The sequence below is a fragment of the Orbicella franksi genome, chromosome 10 (genome assembly GCF_964199315.1).
Source record: "Orbicella franksi chromosome 10, jaOrbFran1.1, whole genome shotgun sequence".
NCBI classification, from domain to species: domain Eukaryota; kingdom Metazoa; phylum Cnidaria; class Anthozoa; order Scleractinia; family Merulinidae; genus Orbicella; species Orbicella franksi.
The window spans coordinates 14,281,066-14,302,768 of NC_138154.1; the positions used below are offsets into that span (position 1 = coordinate 14,281,066).

The 21,703-nt window shown below is 38.5% G+C and overlaps 3 protein-coding genes across 3 annotated transcripts; 1 reads left to right on the forward strand and 2 right to left on the reverse strand.

Moving 5' to 3' along the window:
* Positions 1–193: 193 nt before the first annotated feature.
* Positions 194–12,422, reverse strand: LOC145499299 (dynein axonemal assembly factor 3-like). Its single transcript, XM_081478800.1, has 15 exons — positions 12,319–12,422; positions 10,591–10,647; positions 9,494–9,588; positions 8,564–8,657; positions 8,083–8,176; positions 7,101–7,164; positions 6,232–6,314; positions 5,925–6,015; positions 5,239–5,364; positions 4,343–4,465; positions 3,341–3,560; positions 2,788–2,902; positions 1,544–1,618; positions 1,381–1,462; positions 194–601 (listed from the first exon to the last, which is right to left on the reverse strand). Exons 1-15 carry the CDS (start codon positions 12,389–12,391, stop codon positions 542–544), a joined length of 1,452 nt encoding a protein of 483 aa, XP_081334926.1. The 5' UTR covers positions 12,392–12,422; the 3' UTR covers positions 194–541.
* Positions 12,423–12,441: 19 nt separating this feature from the next.
* LOC145499310 (uncharacterized) lies at positions 12,442–16,569 on the forward strand. Its single transcript, XM_081478815.1, has 3 exons — positions 12,442–12,600; positions 14,770–14,863; positions 15,907–16,569. Exons 1-3 carry the CDS (start codon positions 12,442–12,444, stop codon positions 16,092–16,094), a joined length of 441 nt encoding a protein of 146 aa, XP_081334941.1. The 3' UTR covers positions 16,095–16,569.
* Positions 16,570–16,659: 90 nt separating this feature from the next.
* On the reverse strand, positions 16,660–21,553 carry LOC145499315 (uncharacterized). The gene is made up of 7 exons (XM_081478820.1): positions 21,185–21,553; positions 20,922–21,049; positions 19,343–19,508; positions 18,707–18,786; positions 18,454–18,584; positions 17,812–17,884; positions 16,660–17,155 (listed from the first exon to the last, which is right to left on the reverse strand). The coding sequence occupies exons 1-7, from the start codon at positions 21,485–21,487 to the stop codon at positions 17,020–17,022; spliced, it is 1,017 nt and encodes a 338-aa protein (XP_081334946.1). The 5' UTR covers positions 21,488–21,553; the 3' UTR covers positions 16,660–17,019.
* Between the last annotated feature and the right edge of the window lie 150 nt (positions 21,554–21,703).

Genomic DNA, 21,703 nt, shown 5'->3' on the forward strand with positions numbered 1-21,703 from the left:
GTTGTGCTTGCACATTGATTTCATCTGTTGGTAGTCTATGAACACCTTAAGAACATTTTCAGGCTGATTTTGCAGAAAACACCTGATATATAAGAACAAAATCAGCCTGAAACCCCAAAACACCTGATCTTTTATGCGGATTTTTACTGTATTAAATAAAATCAACAGTCACAAAACTTGGAGAAGACAGCACAACTCATAGTGTTTATTTTGCTAGAAATAAATAAAAAGAGTTAATAGTGACAGACACACGAGACTTGAAACGAGAAATCGTTGCGTGACCAAATGTTGCGTTACAAACTTTCGTATCGGTGAGTATCGCGAAACTATCGAAATATTTTTCCTTCCCATGACAAGCTCGTCAAAATTACTTCATTATATTTTTCTCTATGGCACTCGTTCTACGTATGATCTGTACAGTAAAAAAATTCACGACGCGAACATTAAATAAATAGGTAACTATTTTAAGGACAAGTGTTATGTCACGAAATACAGGTCACGCAGAAATGGACGGGTTACGAATATTCTGATTCAGCGAATGTTATCTTTGAAAGGTGAAGAATGCGTGAGCATCTTTCTCTCCATCAGCGTGACCTGCCGTCTGCAACAGAATGCAAAACCACAGTTAAACATAGGCACGTTTTACGTGCAGAGGGAGGGTTCAATTGGACTAATTTGTTGAGTTGGTGATTGGGTGATGAGCAAATGACTGAATTTGTTTGTTTGTTTGTTTGTTTGCATGTTGCGTCTTGAAATGAACAGTCACTGTAAAATCATCACAGAAGTTGGTAAGCAACATAAGGTGAGGATGACGTCACGCTGACGTAAAAAAATCCGTGCGTTAGCCATTTGTTCTCTCTATGGCAATTATTTCTACGGTTAGGCCTATCGCCTACAATAATCCGTCACGCAAACGGAGCTTTATGAAAACGCTCTTCATAAAGGAGGAATTTGAAAACGCCGGTCTTTCGTTTTCGTGTGGACAGAAAACATTTTGAAAACGGAGCTTTTCGAAAACGATGGCGTCACGATAATCACGTGATTTCCCTGATCGAGTTTTCCTCAAACACAAATCCAAACTGACCGGCGTTTTTAAATTCCTCCGGTGTAGTGTGGACGGAAAATATTTGATGCGTTTTCAGAGTGAAACCTTCGTTTTCAAATTCCTCTGGCGTAGTGTGGACGGAGGCTATGTTTTTTTGTCTTTTGGATTCGGATTGGATTCGGATTGGATTCGGATTGGATTCGGATTGGATTCGGATTGGATTCGGATTAGATTCTTTTGGATGTCTTTGGAAAGAACTGACCGAGATTTCCCGTAACAGGAACATGTCTTTCTTCCTCGTCTAGGTGTTACTGTCTGTCATCTTGCAAACATACCTTACATCCAGCAGCCTGGGCCATGGACGTTATCTTTTTAAGGTATTCTTGCATCTGCTCAGGTTTAAGATCCAGCATGAACCTTAAAACAAACGCAATACACAAAATCACTTATTACCGCAACGCCTTTCTTGATTGTAATGATTCAAGTATTGACACTTACTTGGTAGTTTCAACGATGACAATAGCTTCATCGGCAAATATTTCCTTCACTTCCGGAGTCAATAAATGAACCATACTGCAAAAAATATTTTCAGCAAGATAATTGAAAATTTAGAAACGCGAGTTTCGATTCCTTCAAAAGATTTAATGAAAGACGACCGCTGTTCACATAGATTGCAGGCTCGTACACAGCAGGTCAGTATTTTAGACTGCTCTTCCAAGTAAAAACAATGAACCTAGAGTTGTGGACGCCAGGTCTTTTCAAGGGAATTACTATTCTTTTGGTTTTGGTCGGCAAAACAGTCAAAGAAGAAGAAGTACAACGTGATAACAAAGGACATGTTTCACTAATAGTAATTAACGTTCGATAATAAAGGTCAGAAATTTTCGCGGAGCACTTCAGTTCCTAGAGAAGTGCAAAAAATCGTTTCTCTTCTTCAGTTTCGAGAGCCTTTTTTCATGTCTTTGAAGGTTTCTCGAATGAAAGATTACCCTGACCTTCCCTAGGAGACAGAGCTCAGTTTTAGGTGCTGCGGCAGAGAACAGAACAGAGTAGACCCACTCTTTGTTGTTAGCGCCGGTTGAAAAGCTTGGTGGGGAAAAACAAGTTTCTAACCTGTTTCCAACTTGTCTTCCTTCCTACACAACACGCTGAGTTTGAACATTTTGCTCGCCTATTTCTATAAATTTATGAAATTCTCCACTTTCAAGCTAAAACGCAATGCAACGTATTCACTGAAAACTCCACCTTTATAAAATGCAAGACAAATTGACCAGCTATCGAGCAAATTTTTCACCTTATTGAGCGATTTCACTCACGTAGCTAGCGCACACGGAAATTTATTGGACAAAAGGAAGTTTTTACTTAAGAAAAGAGTTCAACTCCTGCACAGGATTGGTTTGGTACACCAACATGGCCCCCGTTTCATTGTTTTGCAACACCAATATCGCTGCCATGACGTCATGTGAAAAGCTTTATACTTTTAACAGTTTTTAAACTTGTTGCTTTATCTTTTAATTCCTTACAAACTGCCTTTAAACTCCTGAAATGAAGCGGTGTCATCGACAGGCTTCTTTCTCTTTCGCTTTTTGTCAGACAGTGCGGTCGGAGTATGGTTGTTTGTAAGCTTTTTTCAAATAAGAAAATTAAACAAACATGATCTTGCACTCTAATTTCGCAAATACCGAGCGAGTCTTGCCAAGTCGCCATAGCAACATGCAGGTGTGTATCACGTGATCACTCACCTGTTTGAGAAGTAAATGACGTCAAATAGCTTGCTGTATTTACTTTTCTTGGAGAGATCAGGAACACAGTTCAGAGGAAGGAAGGACACCGTGATACCAGGACACTTCATGTAACCTGTAACATACAGCATGTACACAAAATAAACTAGCTAAATATGCGTCACCTGTCCTGTCTCGGTTTAGGGTCACTTTGTACCCAGATCCCACTCCGCTTGGCTGTGGGAAATCTGGGATCTAGATTGGCTGAATCAAATTCTGTGTCATCAACTTTAACACTCCAATTGGCTTTTCAGAAAGAGGAAAAAAAATTTTAAATCGACTTTCGAACAACAGCTACTTAATTGAGGGGTTTGAAAAAAACTGTTCCAATGAACAGGAGCGCGGACACACTGCGAAACTACATAATTCTTGGGGAAAAAATTGAAACTTAGTTAGATTCTCCTTACGGTTTCTTCGCAGTGGAAATTCGGCCTCTTCCACTCACGGACAGAGAGGTATTACGTAGGATGTGATTCACAAACTCAGTAGAAACAGATTATTTTAGACAATTTACCTTGTGTTTCACGCTTAGTATCGTTAACTACCCTTTCCTCTGCATTTTTCAATTCTTCGGCTTCTTTTTCATCATCTTCCTCTTCTTCTTTGACTTCGTGTAAAGTCGCCTTCCCGTGATTGGCCTTCTTCTCGTCAATCTTTGGCGGGACATACTTTTCTCCCGTCATTATTTCGTGCATGAGAGCAGTGACGTTATATTCCGACACATTCGTTGCTGTCTGATACGAAAGAAATTGAAACGCGATCATTGGCTACAGCATGTTTACACAGCTTTCTAACTGATCAAGACGGGAACTATTATCTCGTACCCAGATATCGCTCTGTTTGATGCTAAAAAGTGGCCGTGGGAGATCTGGGTTTAGATTAGACGGAAACAACTTTAAAACGGCAAAACCTTTAATGATAGATTTAAACCAGAAACCGCACCTCTAACATGGAGTCGAAATACAGACCGTGTTCCTATTACAGTCTGTTATAGCTCGTGGTCGTTATAACAAACAGTCATCAAAACGGTATTTCTTGACATCAAGAATAATCAAGGGAGGGGTAAGTGTTATCAGCCCAAGCCTACCGAGACCTCAGTTATTCTGGATATTAAACACATGTAATAATTCTTTTACTATACATTGTTGTAAAAGCGAACTTCGAACATAACTTACACTGAGTTGTGAGTGAAACCAGTTTAGTCTGAACACTGAATAGAGATTTCATTCGTTGCTAAAACCCTTGTCTTTCCCTCACTTTTTTAGATCATTTAGCAATTTGAAAGAGCAAAATGACAAAGAAAAAATAATCAAGTACTGAAAAAGAAAAATCCGACACGATAATTTAATTTATCAAGGTAAATATCCCTTTAGTTTTTTTGTTTAAATTCCAAGATCTATTTCCTTTTGGGAACAGTGTCATATTTCAATATTATGTATGTGAAAGATCTTATATGATCATTCATGTCTTTACAGTTTCATATTTAATAGCTTGTTCCGTACGGACACATACTCACTTTAACAAACTGTCCATTGGAGGTTCTAAACAGTGACTCCTCCTCGCTCTCAATACCGTATGCCAAATAAGGGCTGTTTATGATATCACCCCAGAAGCCTCTGCGTACAATCCGCTCTCCATCCTAACACGATCAGTAAAACAAATCAAAACAAGTACTATTTAAAAAAGAAGTTTTTGCTCTGATATTTTGCTCTTATTAAACACATAGGAGGTCAGTACTGAAGGATCACGCCCTATATTGGGAGCACAAGAAGAACGAACGCAAATCATTGACTGGTTGTTTGGTCTGCGGGTAGTTCCGCTAGCAGCAAGGTCGGCAAGGTCACAAACGTTGCTGGGTCGGACGGAAAAGCAGTCACTCTTGACTCACGCTTGGAGGGCGAGAAATAGTCAGCGTTTTCACTCTCTTGTGTAGTAATAATTTAGCTGTAGTCTGGTAGCCTTTATTACAGTCTGTTGCGATATATTTTTTTAAACTTACATCGATATGAGACGTAAGCGCTTGGGTCGCAGTAAGCGAAACAACTCGCAGGCGAAACGACCGGTTACGCAATTGATAAGTGGTTATAATTAAAAGATAATATGATGACGCTTATGGCGGTGTTACACCATTTAAAAGAAAGAATACTATACACTATGTTGCAAAATTTCTCTTTTTCTTTTTTCCACTTTTCTTCACCTTATGAATCGCACCTCTCATCCTCTCTTTTGCTACCTGGATGTAAGCTCTCTTGGAGCAGGGAGGGGGTGGGGGAGAGGAGAGAAAACATACTCGTGGGCTAAAAATTTACCAGCCCCTTTCACTCATGGCTTCACAGCCCTCTGCCAACTCCCCACCTCGCCTTCATGTTTCAAGTAGACCTCATTAACAAATCACCCAGTATTTGTTCATACCTGTTTCACTATAATACCAGAGGCCAAAGTTCTGTTAGACACTTCATATGTCGAGTCACTGCGAAGCTCAAAAGCCACACCTTGTTCTCGCCAGCTCTTGTACTCGTGGGCATTGGTAATTGATGCCTAAAATCAAAATCGTAAGAGATTCATTTAGGAGCAATGTTATTCCTCCTAGACAGACGGTATGCTAGCCTATCTCCCCCCCTCACCCCTACCCCACTGGAGCATCCTGACAAGTTTATCTAACAGTCATTCTGTACCTGTTTATACTTTCCAGTCTCCACAGCACAAAGTATTAGGAGCATTTCTACACCCCCCTGGGTGGGATGCTCATCTCAGGGTTACCCCTAACATCACCAGTACCCATTTATACACCTGGGTGGAGACGCACTGTGAGAGTAAAGTGTCTTGCCCAAGAACACAACACAATGAACCCGGTCAGGGCTTGAACCCAGACCACTCAATCCAGAGTCAAGCAAACTAACCATGAGGCCACCACGCCTTCAAAGAATTAACAGAGGGGAAAATGACTGGGTTTTCAAGAGGTGCAGTTTGGTGGACTCCATCTAGAACTTAGAGAATCACCGAGAGTACCGTAACAGCATTTTGACATTACACTATACATGGCATTTTCAAGTTGCTAGACTTAGGGGGTTAAAAGTACAGTTAGTGTAACAGTTTACCTTTTTGGACAACTTCATATTGTAGTCCCAGTCAAAAACATTCTGCCTCGAGTCATAACGTACTGCAAAATATTGTCTCAACCTCTCATCCCTGAGTAAAATCAATAAATTAGAATGAATTATGCTATTTAGTATCAACACTGATGGCAAATTTTTCTATTCATAGTTCAAGAGTTCAAGGGTAAAATTACAGTGTTTGACTGAGGAGAGGGAAATGAATTTGGTTCAAGTTTTTACGAAGTTTGAAAAATTGAGAGTTCGAGAAATCAGGATTCCATTGTATGTGCATCATAGAGCTATCACTTACCAGTGTCTGCAGATATCAAACAGCTTAGGATCTGTATTTCTCCAGAATTTAAAGATGCTCTCTAACTGATCTCTCTCTTTAAACTAAGAAAAGAACAAGCAACAGAAAGTTTTTTTTTTTTATTAACTGTCATGGATATAGTCAATGGAATTTTACTATAAGTTACATGTAGGATATACAAGTCATGTACTTCTAAAGACAATCATGCTAAGAAATGACTAGTACTTGGGGTAAACAATGGAAAATAATTTGAATGGGAAAAACAAATATACAAGAAATTAGCAAGCATTTTAGCACACTGAGTAAAAAGACATTATGGGTGAATAATACATCACACATGTTAAGAATAGACAAAAAGGTCAGAACTTTTTTCCCTGGGTTTCATCACAAAACCAATAGCAAATTAAGTTTATCTTACTTTAAAAATTCCCTTTTCCTCTTCTTTCAAATAAAAAAAAAAAACAGTGAAAAAAACGTATTTTTATGTACATGTATTGTGGCACTAGCAGACAATTATATTAATGCAACACTCTAGTTTTCACTTTTCTTTTAGCTGATTCACTGAATTACAGGGTACATTGTCCATCAGCATGCACGGACAAGTGTGTGTAGATACACAACAGTAAGAGATTTCCTTAAAGCTAAGCTCAACAGCAAAACAAGTGTTTTTTTTTTCTCCTAAACAGCTCAGTGATCTGGCAATTTGGCAGAGTTGAACAGTAATTAGTTCAATCTATTATTGTGATATGCAGCTAATCTTAAGAGGAGCAAAGTCATATAAATGATTGCCATTTTTATCAGAAATTAGATAATGAATTATTATTTTTTGTTTTTATCAATTAGTTGAACAGAATGTGATTTAAAACAACCTTCAGCTGTGAAAAGTTAAACACAGGCAAGCAAGCCTCAAGGAAATCAGAATCTGTTACCATCCTGTGAAGAAATAAGCAGAAAATAAATCCATATTGAATAACAAGTGATGTAATCTGTTCTTTAAAAATTAGTGAAGAGTTTATGTGAATAATGTCTAATTCCAGAAAATTTCCACACCCACCCCATGGAAGGTCATTGTCATTAATTTTTTAGAGGGTGGGATTCCAAAAGCTAAATCTTTTATAGGAAAGTATCAATCAGAACTGGAATTTCCAGAGTGGTTGGGAAAGATATGTTGAATATTTCTTGGAACAACACGACAATGCTGAGTTTACACGCAGAAATTCTCCCTTGAAAGACTCCTTATCTGCAAGTTCCCACAAACTTGATCCTGGTTTCTGCTTCTCTTCTGCTGGAGTATTTCTACTTCCCCCTGGATGGGATGCAAGTCCTTCACAGGGTTACCCCCAGCATTGAATTCACTGATACCCATTTATACATGCGCCTGGGTGGAGAGAGGCGCTGTGAGTGTTAAGTGTCCCGCCCAAGAACACAACACAATGTGCGTAGGCAGGGCTCAAACAGGGACCGCTCAATCTGGAGACGAGCGCATTAACCATGAGAACACTGCGCCTCCACCTCATGAGATCAAAATGAACCCCTCAAACTTTGTTGGGTATGCATGGTTCAGATTCATAATTTATTATAATTAAGCATGTTTCCATTGAAAAAGGAGATGTATCAAACACTTACTAGTAATAGAAAGCATTCATGGTACACATGCTGTAGTAACTAATTAAATCTATGAGGATTTGAAATTCCAAAACTCCCTTAAGTTAGTGGTACCATCTAACATATATATATATGGACTTTTTAAATGACAACGTATGATGAAAAATACCATGAATGCAATACAGGGAGTGACCCCCTTCAATGGATGGTTTTACAAACTTGACATGTTCACATACATTGTAGTACCTGATAAAGTCAGTTGATCTCTGCTGTAAATATTCACTTGCTTGTGGTCTCACAAGGCTATTCCCAAACAGCTCAAGGAATAACTCTGTCTTTTCTACAAAAATTGTCAAAAAAAGTATTGGAATTGTCATGTAGTCTAGAACAGGGTTCTTTACCTGGTTCTATTAATAATAGAAATTGAAACTCAAAAGTGACTTTGAATGATTCATATTGGTTTAGTTAGCATATGCTGGACTATAATAGTGATGAAGTTTCTGTATGGAAAATAGCTAGTCTGGGATAGGGCAGGGGTATTCGGTGTCTAGTCTGGAATAGGGTCGCCAAATCAAGCTATTCATGGTCTAGTATGGGGTAAGAGTTTCAGTGTCCCACTGGCACACCCCTACACAAAGATTTACAGTACCCCCCCCCCCCCGCAACGCAACACATATATAACACTTGTAAAGAGAAATTCTGTGTTGATCAGTCAGTCATTGCTTACCTTGCAGTCCCAGTCTGTCTTTGGGTTCAAGTGCAATAGATAATAGTAAAAGGTGTCTTGCATAAATCTCAAGACTGTTCTCTACAACAGATATCTGCAATGTCAATATTAAAGAAAGAAATTGATGAGATCTTTGCTCTAACTATCATTAGACTGATAAAATTTTAGATCATTCAGCATGTACTCAATGTACTCCAGTGTGCAACTTGCAACACATTATCACCATGAAACACATTGCAAATGAAATTGCACCTACAAGTTTGTATATAAAGTCAACACTATGATTTCAAATAAAAAAATCAATTGGCAGACCTGTAGCAGGCTACTATGCTGAACTGATTAAGCAACCCTATTCCATTAAATACCTCCTACATGCTTTTCGTTAATCCACTTTCCACTGCGCCCATATCTTGCAATGTGATCATAATCTACTATATGTCGAGGAAAAGGTTGTTGTTATTCATCGTGGTAGATGCAATAATAAAGTGTATTATCGTTTGTCTCACAATGTAGTCACTTGAGATGTAGATCACGACGTTTCGACTGCTCACTGCTAGTCTTCTTCAGGCAATAAGGTCGACTGATTGCACGGTATCAGTCGACCTTATCGCCTGAAGAAGACTAGCAGTAAACAGTCGAAACGTCGCGATCTACATCTCAAGCGACTACATCCTGAGACAAACGATAATACACTTTATTATTTAATCTACTATATGTTCTCAGTCTCCAATAAGCACCTGAACCCAGAAAACTTGACAAATTACAATAGAAGTCCTGGATGCTACACAGTAAATCACATTTTAACAGCATCCCCAACTGAGGTAGTTAAGAACTGGGGAAAGTAGGGTGGAGCAGTTACAAAGTTGTTGGTGGTAACAACTCTCAACCTTATCTATAGAGAAGTGATAATTAGCATTTACAGTAACTCACACTGAGATCTCTCTTGGTGTGTCTGTAGGCATGTGCAATGGTCCTGAAAATGTGTCGACAATCCCCTGCACCTACGATCAGGAGAGTGCACTTTCCTAAAGAGAATCAACCGACAAAATGGAGTCATAACACCAGAGGAATGAACTAACCAAAAACAATGAACAGGGAAATTCAGTGATCCTATATAGCGTGTATATTTAATAACTGGCCCAGATTGTTCAAAAGATGGATAATGCTATCCACTGAATAAATCACTTTCCAAGGGATAGCATGGTTTGTTTTGTCAACACTCATCCACTGGATAGTGCTATCCAGTGGATAGTGTTATGCAGCTTTTGAACAACTGGGGCCTGATGTCTACAAACTGAATGGATAAGGGGATAACAGGAATGAGCTGAAAGCAAGAATAAATGGCACTTAAAACAAAACCAAATAATCAAAACATATACATGCCAAATGCATAAATGATACTTATCTAATTAAAAAAAGTTGCGCCATATATTCTGCAAAACTGAAGCCAGCTGTATCATTAGCACTTCCTCAATTGTTTACAGTGAAACCCTGTACTAAGCGGACCCCATATAAAGTGGACACCCTCTGTTAAGTGGACACCAGCTTGAGTCCCAAAATTTTCTTCCTACATTTACGGTAAAATAAACCTGCACTCAGCAGACACCTCTGTTAAGCGGACGCGGACACCAATATGTAAGCCATTTTGCTGCACAAAACCTGCAATAAGTTGACACTTCAAGGGCTTTTTTACTTCTGAAATCTCAGCTCAGACTCCTTTAACATTGTTCAGTGATGTCGTTTTAAAGCTAAGTAGATTATTCCAGATTGATGCATTGATTGACTGGCCAATGTGCTATGAGCAGTCTTTGATCTTACACTGTGTTAGGCTGTGTTACAAAAGGGTTACTAATTAAATATTATTGCACAATATATTAGAACCTGCTTAGAGCGGACACCCTGTATTAAGCGGACACTAGTGAGGGTCCCAAGGGTGTCCACTTAATACAGGTGTCACTGTATGTAAGACCAGTGTGTTACTGCTCAAAGACATACATTGTACTAATAAGAAAAAAGGGCAAGTCTACCTTGCTTTCTTGCACCATCTTCGGAGATGTCCAAATTTTCTAACTTGGATAATAAAGCTGCAAATCACAAAAATAAGCCAGGATTAAGATATAACCTCTTTAAAATAAGGATTGAAATGCATCACAGGTCTAGCATGTGATAAAAACTAACAATCAGTATTTCAACAAGCTACTTTTATTACTTTCAAGGGATGCTTGCTCTAGATATGAGAAAACAACTGTCTTGTACTTTATAATGCTTCTGTAAAATGGCAAAAAAAATCATGTAAATGAGTAATGTAGAGATGATGAATGCTGTCAACATCATTCCCAGGTTTCTAATCTTCCAGCCCTACCTCTCGCACTCTGGTAGGGTGGGCAGATAAGAGACCCTGGGAACAAGGTAGGAATGCTCTTTCCCAAATTGAATGGCATTTTATCTAAGAGCAAGACAGTAATGTTGCATATCGGCAGAACTCTCAAGTTAAGTAGTTGCCAAAGAGTAATATTTTGGATAGCATAGCTGTCCATTGTGATGGTTGAGGTGTCACCTTACTAGGGGGGTCTAGGGTATCGCCCTCCCCAAAAACATTTAGAACAATTGAAGTGTCTAAGACATGTTTTCCTTTATTCTGAGTGGAATGTGAACCCGCTAAACAGTGTAATGCTGGCTCTGCTCCACCTTACAAAACAAGTATATATACACGAATACAGAGAAACTGAGTTATTTTCAGAATGAAAGCTTATTACATAGTTGCCAATGAGCCAGGCGAGCAAAAACGCGAGCCTGTCGAGGCAGCAGAATATAGAGCCGTGCGTAGTTTGATGGCTATGTAGAAAAAATCACAGATATTTCAGCTCGATTTTCACGTAATCCGGTTCCATCAGTGATATTTTTTTGGCCATATCAGGATACAACCGGATGTTGTTGATATATCACACAAACCAATCAGAACGGTAAGTAGTTTGTCTGACATTCTGCTTTTTGAAGTTGAATGTAACTTGCATTCACCTTCAAAAAGCAGAATGTCAGACAAACTACTTCCTGAAATGATTTTTACCGAACTTTTACCAAAAAATATTTCAGTTGTTTTCCTCTGCAGAGCACCCATCCCTTAAAAGTAACAAAGATTCGCAAGCAAACGTTTAAGCCTATGTCTAAGATTAGCTCACCACAAGCATGGCAGGTGTACTTTGCTGTTGCAGAATAAAAAGAATGCCAAAATTTGCAGAACTATAGACCTTATCATGGTTTTCAATGCCATCTTGACGGTCAGGCAAAGCGGTCAGGAATTAGAGTGTTTGTATGGGAATCCGACGGCAAATAACTTTTTCCAAACTTAAATATTACACAATTTGTGAATCACAACCTTAAAATACTAGGTAGAAGATTGTCTTCACCAAGTTTGAAGGATGTAGCTTTGCCAGAAGACGCTCAGCTAATTATTCTTATTTTCCATACATTCGTCTGTAATTTTTTTTTTCCACAAACCGCGCGTCTACTCAGCGAAATTTACAGTTCAAGCAGGAATTTTCAATTCCTCCTTGAAAAATAATTTGGGGACTTGACGTTTGGGATAACCAGGGTTACGGTTATTTCATTTGCATTCTCGATTCTGTAAACCTTATCCACCGCAAGTACACATCTCTAACTACTAAACTAGTACCCAAAATATCTGAATAACAAAATAAATTAGCAGCAACATTTAGCTATTCTAGGAGCTCTGAACCAACTGAAACAAAGCTTACACTGGTATTTGTCTCGCAGATCAAGAGCCGGACTAAATCCCCACCAAGTGATTGCTCCAAATCCGTCCACCATGATGGTCCTAAACGAAGCACGCTAGCAAAGAAATATTCTTCATATCTGCAATGTTCTCTAGATTGTCAGCCATAACTATTCCCCCAACTTTTGGGGACTGGTTACTAGAGAACGTCGGATTAACGCATGCGCAAATAAGGAAATTGAAAATTTTCAAGATGGCGGCCATGGCGAAGATATCAACTGGAAATTTACGACAACTTGCAGTGGTAAGTGGGCTTATAGATGCGAGATTTCTTTGCCGAAGATTGAAAGTTTCACTGTTAATCAAAGCGTACTAGAAATGCATTGATAACTGGTTTATATGCACTTGGTATCATGCCATCTGGGCAAGCATTTTAAGAGGCTTACCACCCTAAAAATTGAATAAGGCCCGGGTCGCACTAGAGCCAATTTTGTTTGTTTAAAATATTTCCAATTTTTGGCGAGGAAAAAAATTGGCAAAAATTTCGCAAGTTCCAAATTTTGGCAGTGGTCGCATCAGGCCAACATGCTGGAACCAAAACATTACTGATTGAATTATATGTAACAAGTAATCATGCGAGAGTTTAACTCTTCGCAGATTTTTATCCACGCTGTATGTTCTTGACTCTCCGCTATACAGCAGGTCGTGAATTCCGGTCCATAATTGGACAAGCAGTTTTGCTCGGCTCGCGTTTGTGTTGTTGCTTGCGCCACTTGCAATCGAAGAAGATTGTCTCACTGAAGCCATCTCTTCAAATTGCTGCCAGTAACCAGATCCAGGGTACGAGTCATAAGAATGGGCCATTCCATTTAATATCCGCACCCCCCCCCCCCCATTGAGGTATTACTTGAAACCCCCTCTCAGATATCATTTTTTGAGAGGGTACCCCCTTGGATTTAGATAAATTGGCCACATTCCCCCCCCCCCCCGGAAATTTTGCGACTTTAATTTTCGTACTTACAAACCTCTTCAGACGTCTTCAGCATATCATTTATTGGGCAAAATGGCCAATACAAAATTGAAGGATCACTTTGCACTGTCTTTATATATAAATATATATTGTCATATTGATTTTTCACAAAATTCTACTCTTCACTGGAACCCTGAAGAAACAGAAGGCACGTAACTTATTTACCAAACATTACTTCCTACACTAATTAAAATCAGTCACTTTCAGACAAAGAAACCTAGGAAATATGACTACTCAGAGCTAAATGGGGGTAATGAGAGGGTATGTCAAGTGACCCCAAACTAAGAAGGATAGCTTAACAGAATAGTTATTATCACTTGAAGATATCATGCATGTAATAACAATTACTATCTTTAAAATTTGAAATAATTTCTTTCCCATTTACACTGGCAGGGTTTTATGTGGCAAACGTAGGGGAGAATTGATTAATGGCATGGAGTGAGTGAGCTGGGGGAAACAAGAGAAAATACACATTGCTGTGTGATATTTTGCATGATGAGTAGGAAAACAGTATACATTAACATACAAACAAAGAAGGTGGAAGAAGTGTGAACTGCATGATAAAATGTCAAAACTCAACATTTCTTTTTCTAATAACTTGTAAAACTGTAACTGGATAACACTGAGTAATGACATCCTTTGGGCATAAGAGGAAATTGAGCAATTTCAGAGAATCTATCTAACCTGAATGTGTCAAAATCCTTTGTACAATGTGACATGAAATATCAGGCATCCTTATTTAATGACCCCCCCCCTCCCCCTCGGATTTCCCCTAACCTCAATAGGGGGGTGTGGATATTAAATGGAATGGCCCAATTTGAATAAAAATGCCGCTCATATTTCTCGTTTGCATTGAAATAACTGAAAAAGCGTCAGATGGAGCGGGTAAAAAACGATTTTGTCCTGCCATCGCACGTGCCAAACTGGACTAGCCTTCAAAGTTATTTTCTCGCCGTAATTTTATCCATGTATGTTTTAAAAATATGACAGTTAAATGGTTAAAATAACAAAATGTTTTGCTTTGCCAAAATTTGGAAGCCTCCGAGGCAGCACTTCGGCTTCTTTGAAGATTGGTGAAATTTTGGCAACCCGCAAAAATTTGGCAAGTTTTTGAAACTGGGGGTCACACTTATTTTACGCTACTTGGTGACAGATTTATTCCTTGTACAAACAAAATTGGCTCTAGTGCGACCCGGGCCTAAGGGAGATTGGCAATTTTGCCTTCTTGATCTTAAAAACTGTTGTTAACAGTAAAGCTTTGCCAATTCAACCTTGAATACTCATTGACTTGTAGATAATGCCATCTTGCATGGATCTTGAAAATTTTCACTGAGCTCATCACAGTTTAGTAGCACTTTAGACCAATCATATTTCCAGCACTGAGGAAGTGGAATTCTTTGTCAGTAGCCCGAGTCCTTCTTCTGTGTTACTTTATTTTCTCAGAGGATGCCAACAGCAATATGGAGGTTGACATCCAGTAGCTCGACTGTTGATGGTGGCGATTCCAGGAAACAGGCTACCCCTAGTCCACCATCAGGTATATAACATAACTTGTTCATAATCTTGTTCTTTGTGCAATCTACTACCATAATGGATCAACTGAAAACAATGACAAGCTAGCTGCCACAGTTCTCACTTCTTAAACAAATGTTATTAAAAAGTAGTCCTACATAGTTACATGTCAAAGTTAGTTCAGGGAACCAATGAGCAAAATCAACCAATCAGATTTCTCTATTGCTGGTTGAAATTTTCTAAGTATTACACTGGCCACTGTCCCAAATGATTGTTCATGACTACTTGAAGGTTTCCTGGTATTTCTATTTCTCACTTTATTCATGCACTCATTATGTACTTGTATATACATCTTATAAACCAATTGTGAGGACTGTAGTGGGAGAGTATTGGTCTGAGGTCTTGGCAGTATGGACTAAGTACAGCAAGGTCAGAGTACAAAAAATGCAAGAGCAAAGTTAACATTCTCCCAGTACAGTCCAGAGCAAGCTTGGCTAATAACGGGTTTATTACATGACTGATAGTGTTAAGGATCAACCCCACAAGTGCAGACTGGAAAGACAGTGTAAGCTTCAACTGCAAGCTTATTGGCAGTTGACTTGGCATTTACTCATGCCTGACATTTTCAGAAAAAACAAACCAAGAGAGAAAGAAAGGAAATCTTTCACAAGGAAGATAGTTCTTTGAATAGAAAGCTAATGGCATTGAAAAGGCTGGTGAAACCTTTAACATTTTTTGTCTCGACTGTGCTAGTACCAATCCATACATTTTGCTGGAACTTCTCTACATTTTCTCTGTCAGAAAGCACATACAGTTACTGTAATAAAAGTGGTGGTTTGATAGTTTTTGTCTGCACTTAGCACCAGTGTTTATTTTGCCGCAGTATTGATAGAGGAAAAAAATTTCTTGGAGTTTCGTTTAAGTTATTGAAACTTGATCATTTCTACCAAGCCACTGAAACTTGATAGAAGTCTTTACTTTGTATAGGATTCTGAAAAGACAAACGTTTGTTTTTGTTATTGTAATGGAACTGATTTTATTGAAATTGGTTTTGTGTCTCATCCACAGTACCCAAAGAGGAAGCAGAAGATATAAGCACGTACAAAGTGACGGAGTACTTTTCCTATAATGAATGGTCTTTCTATGATATAGAAAACGACATTGATGATTCTGGGCGGAGGCAAACTCAACCAGACCCTAAAGTGAAATATACACATTCAAACCCTTGGACAACCAACGAAAAGGCTGCTGCATAACTCTTGAAAATAACTTCTTAACCAACGTCCACATCTCTGAATGTTATTGAACATTATAAAAGAAATATTGTTTTTGCAGTTAGTGATGTGTTTAGTTTACACCTAACAGTTGAACCTTTATTTCATTTTCTTAATTTATGGGAGATGATTAACGAGAAATGTGCAGGAAAAAACCTTGTCAAAGTCAAGTTACATGATATCGCCCATTAACTGATGTAAATAGGGAAAAAATGACTATGTCTGTAACACACCAAATCTGTAATAAATAAATTTAGAGATAAGTTTGTTAAAGAAGAGTGCACTGGTTGACATCCTTCCACTTCAGGCGAGTGCAAAAAAAATATAACACAACTCATTCTGGGTTTACGTTTCTTATCATTTCTGGCTTACAAATGTTAATCATTTTGGCCGAATGACTTATGGGTTACTTCCAAGCCTTTTTCGCATTTGGGTAGGTATCTGTGGGACAACCCTTGTCGAAACAGCTGTAAATTACAGATCACACGTAATTCCCAACATCATAATCTGGTTACTATTCTTCACATACAAAGACCAGACAAAAATATTGACGCAAAATAAGTTTATTAAGTTGAAATTTGTCATTATTGACTGTATAATGGGCAACTCTCTAGCACTTTTTGGAACATTACATCTAAAATGTAAAATAGATTTCAGCATCATTCTATGATGACGATCGATCTTCATAAGTAATTGAATTTCTTTGAGAACTGCTCGTAAAAATTCTAGGAATCATTAATTTATCCATCAACCTCCAAGTGGGCTCAAAGCTAAGAAATTGCATCTGAAACTCACGAATTTGTTTCATAAATTTAACAAATGTATCAATAAATTTTGTTTTAAAACTCGCGAAATCGTTGAAAAAATGTCAATTAGAGATACTTGACGTCACCATGGATATGTCGTCTCACTTGCTTGCCATGTCCATCAGTATCTGTGCCGCTGCATGGAGCCCGCAGTACTGGAGCTCAGGCTCCCAGAGATTCGGTGTGAGCGCAACCACAGGCGACGTGAAGTATTGGCCACCAACAGTCGCTGTATGACTAAAGAATATGTTAAATGGGTATCAGATTGGAAGATCGTGAGTTGCGAAAGCTTCAGATCATTGTAAAGCCCAAAATCGATAGTTTGTTCACCTTTATGCTTTCTTCTCCGTCAAGCGCAATTGCGAACAAAATACAAGCTTGTAAAATTTGCGCTTGTACGTTTGAGCTTACGTGAAAAGTAAATAGGCCGTTCAGAACTGTTCAAAAACTCATTAATAATTCACAAAGGAATTCATAAAGAAAATACCAATTTGATAAAGACACGGCTAAATTTTGCAGCTGATTTTCTCCAGAAAAATGATAATAAACCCAAGAATTATTCTACAAATGAGCAGATCTACCACAAATGTTTTTGAAGCTGTTCAAAAAACTCGCACCATGTGTTTTATCCGGTTTAAGAAACTCGGCTACGCCTCCGAGAAAACACTGCTGCTCGTTTTTTAAACATTACATAGCTCCCAGACCAAATATTTGTTTCTTTCCAAGGCATGGTACAGCGGTGGTAAGCCCGAGTAGAAGCTTATAAGCTTCTGGCTCGAGTGGACAGTTTCTCTTCCAACCTATTGACCCGTGCTTAACTGGCCATCAGTCACTGCTAGCAAAGTAAACACAGTGAATTGATTGGCGACAAATGTTAAGGTGCATGTGTCTACCTCACTGGCCATTCCGCCATTAAAGCCCTGGTGTTGGCATTCATCTCTGACCAAAGGGCTGGTAGATTTGAACCTGTAACAGTTTTAAAAAAAATTGTTTGCTGTTAAGTAGTCTTGTTACCAAGGTTTCTCGTGGGCATAAGAATCCCGTTTGATTGAAGAGTAACTCAAATGTAACATGGCTCAGCAATAATTTACGTCCAAGAAACCCGTCTTATTTTGCTTTAAAGTATTATTATAACAAACACGAGAGACCGTTTTACGATATTTAATTTCCAAAACCTTGTAGAGGGTGAAAAATGCGACGTCCAGCTGAGTATCTTTGACAAGCTTCGAGGTGTTTGGAAATGGAGTAAAACATTGTCTAGAGTATTCGGTATATTTCACCAACTGAAACCCGCAAAAATTAAGGAGAAAACGGCGAAATAAAGTCGTAAAAAATCTGTGCTAATTTAATGCTACTAACAACGTCATGGTTATGACTTCCTTCGTTTAAATTTGATGGATTATTTTAAAACGATTTTGAGAAATCAAATTTCCAGGTGTTCTAGGCTGCTTTGGATTTGGTAACTACTTGAACGATCAGAAGAAAAATTTTAAAAATTTCAATCATGTTTGAACGCAAACACAAGCCAAACTTACCCAAAGATGTCGGGGCAAGAAACTGGGGGAGAGGAGCTGGACACGTGCAAATACCGGAGCATGGCTGGAAAGCAGAAGGAGTTGACGTCATCGACGTTGGAAAAACAGATACTTGCCATGGCGGAGTAGTACTGAAACGGAATCATATGTTTTTTTGTTTTTTTTTTTGTCTAATGCTGTATTGATCGTCGTTTTGATCGACAGTCGACCTAATAGAGGTTTACATGCAACTGCAAAGAAGTGGTTCATTTACCGTGGCCTGTTAGTCTTCTGTTCCTCTTTTCGACGTCTTCCACGCATTCTCCTTCTAGTATTTGCAAACCAAGTGTTCACCTAGTTTTTATGTGCCAAAATAAAAAAAACAAAAATAATAAATAAACTTACTAGGTCGGACGTTTTGATTGACTGACTTTTCTTACGCGAATTACGCGAAAAGAATGGGCATAATCTGCAGAACGAGTCCGACGAAACCTTTTAAGGACCACAATATCAGTCATTTTGGAAGTTGGTATATTTTGGACTAGTCCCGTGAGGAAAATAACAAAGCTGGCTGAGTCCTAGTTCTTTACGCAAACATCAGTTTTGCCACAAGACATGACAAGATTTGCTACAATTTATCAATAATATTACGTCAACTTTTGTATTTATAAGTATAGCCAATAGAGGTCAGATTAACTGAACGATAAAGCCACTACCATAAAGATCTATATAAATGCATTAAGCGAAGCGGGCTAAAAGTGATAATACAAATCCATTCTTTAAGGCCTTTGAAGCTTACATCATCTAAATTAGTCGATCTTTTTAGGTAACCTGGCATTAAAATGCATTATTTATCGGTCTACCTCCTTCTGATCATTTTGTAGATACTGAATTACATTTTAAGGCTTGCCTGCATGGTTGTTAGTCCTGTCAGCTCCGCAAGTGCGGTTTTGGTTTCCCGTGTGGGGTACGGACGGGGACTATTGTCAAGCCAGTTCCGAAGAACGTTTGTAGCTTCTTTAGGTAACGTTGCTTTTTTCCTTCCGTTTGGACAAATGTTTTCTGGGGGAAGGAACCTATAAAATTGCACAAAAGAAATATTTAGCAACGTCATAACAAAACCGTTGAGATAAAATGCAGGGGACCAATAAACTGTAAAATGAAAGACAGTGGTATTGTTAAAATGTCAGTCTAGATGTTATAAAAACGTTTGAATTCACAGCTAATCAGACCCAAGTTAATTGACTGTACACAAGATATTTTGTTGAAATTAGTGGTTGTAAAGATATGCGTAGCTTCTGTCGAATACTGCAGAAATGGAAGCAAAGCTGGTTGAAAAGACTATATGTTTTCTTCTTTTTTTGCGCTGAAACTGAAACAAAACAATTCGGAGAGCTTTGCTATGCGCCAGTTTGTTTTTAGCTTCAAGTGATTTAAGCATTTAATACTCCGTTTTGACAATGAAATATCTCAGGCTTTTCACTAAAAAAACCGTTCAAGTAGCATGCATTAGCCGAGAACTGTAGGTTCAAAACTTTAGAAAGACTAACTTGTCCGTCGTTTCCTAGAAATTAAAAAAAAGCTGCTGCAATTTCAGCGACGCAAAACTGGTTGCTGGTGTTAAAATACTATCATCATATCTATCTTTCTGCGTGTCAAGTTTACTTATTGCTCAAGAATTAAGCAGTAGAAGAAGGAAGTTTTTTTGAGCACTGCCGAAAATCAGTCATCTCATCTTCAGGCTACACTGCAGGAAGAGAGCGACGAAATTTGTAGAATGTATTAACTCAAGTAAGAGCTCATACTGAGAACAGAAAAACTCTAAAGAACTTGTAGATCGGAAGGAAGTCTAATGATATCCAAGCCTATGCTCTAAACCAATTTTGTTCACTTTCTCAGGAAATTGCTCAGAAGCTGGGTTTAATAAGTCACCTAGTATGGTAAGCGAATACTTTGCAGCGAACGTACAAAGAGCTGCAATAGTTACAATTTTTAATACTAGTAGTGTCTAATTCAGGAAGTCAATTTTTGTTCAACGTTGGTACGTTTCGTCTTAGCTTGTTTGTTGTACTGTTTGTTTCAGTTGACTTGGAGGTCGATGTTTTCAGATGAAGGCTCAACGAAAAAATTTAAGAGCTGACTTCGTGTCTCTCATAGCAGTGCTCCAATACCTTGTTAAAAAGAACATTTTGGTTACTTTTTCAAGTCTAGGACTCAATTGTTAAGAATATGAATTCTCCGCAAAACTATGCACCGAAGGTGTTGCTGCAGTGGAATGTTGGCGCCACGCGGTCTGCAATTCAGACGTTTAATTTTTCATTGTCTATCGCTAAACAATTGTTTTCTCCGCACGTCGAGCCAGGAAACTGAAACTGATGAAAAGTACCTTAGTAATTTTAACATTAAAAATCGTAGATTTTCAAAAGCAACAGAAGCGAAGAAGTTACATTGAAGAACGTTGCAACGCGCTACCTTGTATCTCAACTCACCTCTCTCTGATCCTAAACCGTGCTAAAGGAGTTAGCGGCTTGTTCCGCTTTGCGCTCTCCTGGTAGTAATGTCCCATGTCCCAAAAATATAGAACTTTCTTCTGCGCTACATCAGTGAAGTGGTTTTCCTTCAACAAAAATATAAAATGCTAATGATTCAAAGGCGGAATGGAAAACCGTGGGGAGTAGATGAAACATGGAAGACCGGGATGAAAAAGCTTTCACTCTAGTAATTCAGTATAAATAAACTATTGGTTGCTTACCTTAATGAGCTGAAACATTGTATCCACGTCTTTCCTTTGCCACGCTTCGTCAATCTTTCTCAATATTGACTTCTCATTCTCTCCGATTTCGTTCGGAAACGTTTCTAAGAAAGATTGTAATTCAAAGTTTGGCTGAGAAGCTTCGTGTCTTTTGCTGTCAGTTTTAACTGCTGCATACGGTAGACCCGACCACTGTGTTGCAACTGTGGAAATCTTTAAACAGCTTTCTTCTCCGTCGTTTATCAAAGCCTTTTTCTTCATTCGACTGCTTTTGCCCCTTCTTGGGGCTACAATATAGGCCATTTTGCCCTAAAACTAGATTAAACAAAAACTGACAACCTTGAAGGTATCTCGCTGAGAATAGTTTCTTTTTTTGCTTTGAAACAAACGCCGTTGTTTCAGTTTGTGGTGATGGTAGATTTCACGCGTGAAAATTGAGAGACGCGAAATAAATTCCGTACGAGAAAAAAATGAAAATATGTAGCTTGAAATGCGGCGTTTTGCTGCCACGAAAAATGA

Bases quoted from the DNA above. Each gene is read 5' to 3' on its own strand.
- LOC145499299 (XM_081478800.1), bottom strand. From the start codon at position 12,391: ATGGTGGACGGATTTGGAGCAATCACTTGGTGGGGATTTAGTCCGGCT. The intron at 8,177-8,563 runs GTAAGCAATGAC...CAATTTTTGTAG, and splicing joins AGACAGACTGGGACTGCAAG to AAAAGACAGAGTTATTCCTT. The intron at 602-1,380 runs GTATGTTTGCAA...ATTCTGTTGCAG, and splicing joins CCCAGGCTGCTGGATGTAAG to ACGGCAGGTCACGCTGATGG.
- LOC145499310 (XM_081478815.1), top strand. From the start codon at position 12,442: ATGTTCTCTAGATTGTCAGCCATAACTATTCCCCCAACTTTTGGGGAC. The intron at 12,601-14,769 runs GTAAGTGGGCTT...TTATTTTCTCAG, and splicing joins ATTTACGACAACTTGCAGTG to AGGATGCCAACAGCAATATG. The intron at 14,864-15,906 runs GTATATAACATA...TCTCATCCACAG, and splicing joins TACCCCTAGTCCACCATCAG to TACCCAAAGAGGAAGCAGAA.
- LOC145499315 (XM_081478820.1), bottom strand. From the start codon at position 21,487: ATGGCCTATATTGTAGCCCCAAGAAGGGGCAAAAGCAGTCGAATGAAG. The intron at 19,509-20,921 runs GTGAGTTGAGAT...GCAATTTTATAG, and splicing joins CGGTTTAGGATCAGAGAGAG to GTTCCTTCCCCCAGAAAACA. The intron at 17,885-18,453 runs GTAAGTTTGGCT...AAACTGTTACAG, and splicing joins TCTTGCCCCGACATCTTTGG to GTTCAAATCTACCAGCCCTT.